Genomic DNA, 5,732 nt, shown 5'->3' on the forward strand with positions numbered 1-5,732 from the left:
AAAACGTACGTAACCGGATTTTATATATTTGTTGATTTGGATAATATAATTTGGTTTTTATTTGATTTTTCATTTTAGAATTTCATAAACAAAAAACCATAAAAAATAATAATTAACGACGAAAAAATTTAAAAAAATAAATAATAATTAGCGACGAAAAAGTCGTCGCTAATTATTAAAACACTGGAGGTATTAGCGACGACTTTTCCGTCGCTAATTCGCGCGGGAAAATTTCCCGCCCGAATTAGCGACGGAAAAGTCGTCACTAATTATCTTTCACAAAAAAAAAACTTTTCGTTACAACATTTAGAGACGACATTATCGTCGCTAATCTCGTCGGTAAATATTTAGCGACGAATAAATCGTCGCTAAATATATTTAGGCACGGACAGTAAGCGACGAAAATAATCGTCGCTAAATATATTTAACGACGATTAATGGGTTATTACCGACGATTTTTTTTTTTTACTATGTACATCAGTTATATGTGTAACATTCTTTTTTTGTAAACTTTGTAAGTATTTGATTTATGACTGAAGTATTTTGTATACTGTTACTAGTTCTAAGGCCGTGCCCATGGCACGGCATATATGCAATATGATCATGGAGTATTTTTTTTTTTCTTTTATGTATGTTATGTTATGAAACGAGATAGTAGTAGATAATTAGTTCAACAAAAAAAGTAACAGTTAAGTTTATTTACATAAACATAGGGAGATAGAGTTTGTAGGAGCATAATAATTTACAGGGGTAGATATGGTTGCTAATAACACATAAACAATAAAGAGAATTTATAACTCAGGGCTTTGTTGTTTTTTTTTCTGTTAATTATTGGTAGAAGTGTAAGGGTTTATCGAACTAACCTTGAAATATCCATTGTTTTTTTTTAAGAGGAAGAACAGAAATGTGCAGAAATTGGAGTATGAAGATGTGGTTATCTATTCAAAATCAAGGGAATTGGAAAAGTATTGAGATGTTGATAAATAATTAGTGGACGTAAACTATGTGTACCTATGACTTCTAGTGTAGTAAAACAGTTACATATATATTAAATTTCTTTATTTTAAAAGTTAAAGCTATCTATTCACTTATTCACATCAAAGTTATATATTTGAGGTGCTGATTTAATATTTTGGTATATGGTTAACTGTTTTTTTTTTTTTTTAACTTTTCTTGCAGTCTTTAATAAGAGAGTATATGTACCAGTGATTTCTTGTGTATGAGGTTAAACCTGGACACGCCGGTTCTGAGGCTCTTCATGCTTGGCAACCCATAATGCAGGATCGTCTATTGTAACAGATGAAGAAGGATTAAGGATCCACGATATGCGTTCCAACTTTATCAAATAATTGTCGTGCCAATGAGATACCTTCTTTAACCTTTGCCCCAATTCCGAACTGTTTCGTGGCTTTTTTTCCACCGCTGCTCGAAATTAGTGAGCACGTCATACGCATCAGGGGCTTCGATTTTGCAGTGCAAGTCATGCCATAGCTGCCTCGGTCCCTTCGTTCCGCTCTGTTTTTTGACACCGCCAAGTAAAACACATTATAACCTGTTCATCAATTCTTTGGTATTTACAAAAAGGAGACGTAGAAATTGACACTCACAGAAAAAGTTGGGTTCTGAAAATCTCCGTCAAACGCAGTGTATAGATCACGAAACAGCCGGTGCTGAGGTGTGTCGTAACGGCCATCATAGAGGTCTAAACCTCCTAGAAATGAAGTTATCTTCCAGTTATTACCCCAAGCTTGTGTGTCCACAATTACACATTTTTTATGATGCGTAAACAGAGTTCCTACAAGCTGAAAATGAACTTTTCACCTCAGCACCACATAAGAAAATAAGAGTCAATTTAGAAGAAAATAAAACATAAAAGGAATATTTATAAAGGTGAAAATGTTACTGGAACATGATATATTCATGCCTGATGCTTAAAAATGCTGAGCATACTGCTCGCATACCGCGGCGACAACACGCAAGTCACCGACGAGTGCTTGAAGAACTTCTTCGTTTCTTCATCGTGCGTTTCGATCACTCATTTCTGCCATCAAATTAAGCAACGCTGTTATATGTATGTTGAGTTAACACTTACTGTACCAAAAAGAGCAAGTCTCTCAAATAATAATGAAGACAATGATTAATTAGTACCGTCTTTAGAAAGAAGTTGTGGTGAGAGGTCTTATCATCCCAAATGATCATAAGAAGTCTGATGCCTTCCTGAGACTTGAATTTAAGCAAATCTCCGAGGCTCAAATCCCCGCCGTTTGGCAAAGGCCTTGTCGGTTTTCTAACCACTTTCACTTTGTGAAAAATGGACCAACCAACAATGTATATCAGATGATGAGCCTCCAATATCGCGTGGCATATATCTTCCCAGCAATTCTCTTGATCGTACGATTTTCCGTTCTCCAATTCGATTTCTTCAGGTGTTGGATCCGGTGAGTGAGCGTCCTGGTACAGAGTCACCGAACCGGCTTTCCGAGCCAGAAAATAGAGCAGCTTCCCGAACGGATTCTGTGAGTTTGGAATCACACGCGTGTGAGCAACGCGCGCCCCGGCGAGGCACATTGTGACGTGGGTTGCTGGTGATGATTTTCCCGTAGTTAAATGAATTTACCTTGAAACGCACCAGCAATAAATAAGCTGTCCCAGGGTGTTTCTATAACAAAAAGCTAGATCAGTCTAGAAACTTCAGTTTTCTTCCGTCTTAACGAAGACCACTGTATGATATGGTTTGATCTAAACGAGACCAGCATTCTCAACTGCAGATGAAAAGGAAAACAATTAAAAGAGGAATGTGAAGCATGAATGAAAACAAAGTTATTTATAAGCAAACAATAATTTAGTAAATAATAAATGTGCAAATCACAATAGGTGATCAAGTTAATAGAAAGCATTTTTAACTTTCGACAATAACAGTTAACGTAAAGTCGTGATGCAAAATATTCAAATTCATTCACTAATGTATTGCTAAAACAATAAAATATTACCTGTAAATAGAGTGTTGTTTATTTTACAAGTCTGTTGTTTCGTCAAAAAGTGTAATACGAGCCTGTTTTTTTTTTTGTTACGTTGCATTCCTAGAAAAGAAAGAAACTTTTGGTGAGAGTGGGTGAGAGTGACAAATTTACTGGAAAATAAAAATAAAAGCAAGATAGTATGGCAATAACTATTCTGCTTGACACTTTAAATAAATTCTAAGAGCAGTATATCTATTACCTTGGCTGAAGCACCAAATTTATATTTTGTTCTAAACGATTAGCTAAGAACAGAATCTCGTCGTAGACCAGCGACTCTGAATCCTTCACGGCGAGATTCGATCGATCCTCATTGAGCTTTGTCTCGCGCTTTCTCTTCGTCGTCAAACCTTCCAGTCTCTCTCTCTCTCTCCCGCTGAATATCTCTGTCTCTGTTTCGCCCTCTCACTCTCGCTATCTCTCTCTCGCTCAATCCCCTCGCTCAATCCCTCTCACACAAACAAAACAGGAAAAGAAAAAAGAAAGAACAATCTGAAAAGGGAAAATGGGAAAACCAAGAGCTCAGCAAAGTAAAAAAAAAACACTGATGCATTAATTGTTTCAGCCCATTAAAAAAACTTAAAATGTGCCACGTGGCGATTGAGGAGAGTGACGAAACGTTTTTTTGCTTAAAATTTTTGGGTCTTTTAATGAGAGTAAGTAGATTCATTTAACAAATCATAGTTCTTAATAAGATATATAAACATATATATGTTTAATTTATTAAAAAATATATTATAATTTTCATTTATGGTCATGTTCAATTTATTTTTGAAATTTTTGGTATCATTATAGGTAAATGAATAACATCTGGTACAACTTATACATTTATTTTACTTTTTGTTTTATTTTATTATTCAATTTGGGGGATTTTTTGTTATATATGACTTTGACTTCGCAATCCTGTAAAGCTATACTGCCGAAATTATGTATATAATTATAATTTCATAATAACAATTAGAATTAATTCATTTTTTATCCCCTGGACTCGTAACTCGATTTCATTTCACCCCTTAGACTCGAAAATGTTGCATAACTAATCTCAGAACTTAGACACGTGTTACAACTTGTCACTTCCGTCAGTATTTGGACGTTAAGTTTAACTTTTTGATGATGTGTCAATATTTTAAAGAGTATAATACTATTTTCTATTATTTTAAATACTTTTAATATTTAAACAGTTTAAATAATTAAATATTTTTTATTATCTCTCCTCTCTCTCTCTCTTTCTTTTCCTCTTCTATCTTCTTCTTCCTCTCCTGGTTCTCCTCACGCGCACACCTGCGAACAAACAAGAAGAAAAAAAAGCCAGTTCGCAGAGTTGCTTCCTCGCGTGACCCAAATCACCAAGCCTCCCATCTTGCGCGCGCTCACCGGTCCGGGACAGGGAGTCCATTTTCTTGCACTTCTCGAGCTGGGCGTCGAGACTCTCGGAGGAGCTCTGGGGCCCGAAGAGCTTGGCGGCTCAGAAGCAATTGAGCGCCGAGGCGTACTTGTTGAGGCTCATCAGCAACTTTCCTTTGCAGAGGAGAGTCTTGAAATGGGCGGTTTTGATCGCGAGAGCTTCGTCGCAGTCATCGAGGGCGTGGGAGATTTGGACGAGCTGGGACCGGGCTTCGGTCTGGTTGGAGAGGGCTAGGCAAAGGGATTTTCGGAGATACTCGAGATCAAAGAAGGCTCGTCTTCGATTCCCATCGAGAGAGACGACATAGCCGGAGCGGCGGGGAAAGTGAAGCCTGTGATTGTGGCAGTGTCGGTGATAGGCGGTCTCGCGATTCTCGTCTCTCTGGCAGCGGTGTTTTTTTGTGGCGGCGAAGTGGAGGAAGATGAAGAAGAATCGTGACGAGGGATCGGCGGAGCGGTCGAGCTGCAGACCGGTGGTGGCGGTGGTGTTCGGAGGAGGAGGCTCGAACAGCCGAGTCACGAAGCAAACAATCAGCGGCTCTCCGGTGTCGAATCTCCACCTGGGCCTGAGAATCTCCCTCTCGGAGACAGGTGCCATGACGAGGTGGTTCAGCCCGTAGCTGGTGATCGAAAAAAGCTGGTTCGGGAGCGTGGGACTCTCCAAAACGGGACGAGAGTGGCGGTGAAGCGGAGCTACCTATCGCAAGGTCTCTCAGATCTTCAAGTCTTTTCATCGATTTTCTAGATTCGAAAATGTTTCGATTATAATCTGATTGTCTTGAAACAACATAGTTAGATTAAGAAAATTAAATTTGTGCATTTTGAAAACTGATACTAATACACAGATCTTTCACCTTTTCTGCTATTTTCTAGGTTCGAAGTGTTTCAATTGACTTGAAATCACGTAGATCAAGGAACTATATTTGTGCATTTTGAAACTAATACTGATACCAAGTGTTTGTTGTTTTCCGGCAGGGATTTAGAAGAAGAAAGGAAAGAGAGAGAATATATTAGGGTTGTGTTAGTCTTTTAACCTTTTGTTTTGTCCGAAAATTATTGCTCATATGGCTTGAAGTTGAAACTTGTACTGAATATGGTTGTTCAAACACACGAACCAGAAAAGAAAAAAATGCAGAGAAGAAAAGAAGAAGAAATGAAAGAGAGAGAGAGAGAGATGAGAGAGAGAATAATAGATTATTTGATATGATAACAATATTTAAATATTAAAAGTATTTAAAATAATAGAAAATAGCATTATACTCTTTAAAATATTGACTCGTCATCAAAAAATTAAACTTAACGTCTAAATAC

At 37.4% G+C, this 5,732-nt stretch overlaps 1 protein-coding gene across 3 annotated transcripts; it reads right to left on the bottom strand.

Moving 5' to 3' along the window:
• Nucleotides 1–1,781: 1,781 nt before the first annotated feature.
• On the bottom strand, nt 1,782–3,518 carry LOC149404634 (phospholipase D delta-like). Of its 3 annotated transcripts, XR_016295442.1 has the most exons (5): nt 3,220–3,518; nt 2,991–3,080; nt 2,618–2,762; nt 2,149–2,514; nt 1,782–2,041 (listed from the first exon to the last, which is right to left on the bottom strand). XR_016295442.1 is itself a non-coding variant. In XM_089606724.1 (4 exons), exons 3-4 carry the CDS (start codon nt 2,566–2,568, stop codon nt 2,036–2,038), a joined length of 426 nt encoding a protein of 141 aa, XP_089462850.1. In that variant the 5' UTR covers nt 2,569–2,762; nt 2,991–3,080; nt 3,220–3,518; the 3' UTR covers nt 1,782–2,035. The 3 variants fall into 3 exon arrangements, 2 of the variants coding, with proteins under 2 accessions (XP_089462850.1, XP_089462851.1); XM_089606724.1 differs by having other exon boundaries at nt 2,149–2,762; XM_089606725.1 differs by lacking the exon at nt 2,991–3,080 and having other exon boundaries at nt 2,149–2,762.
• Nucleotides 3,519–5,732: the final 2,214 nt, after the last annotated feature.

Source organism: Urtica dioica, chromosome 2 (genome assembly GCF_054948205.1).
Source record: "Urtica dioica subsp. dioica isolate 48M chromosome 2, U.dioica_male_clone48M_v1_H2, whole genome shotgun sequence".
Taxonomy (NCBI): domain Eukaryota; kingdom Viridiplantae; phylum Streptophyta; class Magnoliopsida; order Rosales; family Urticaceae; genus Urtica; species Urtica dioica.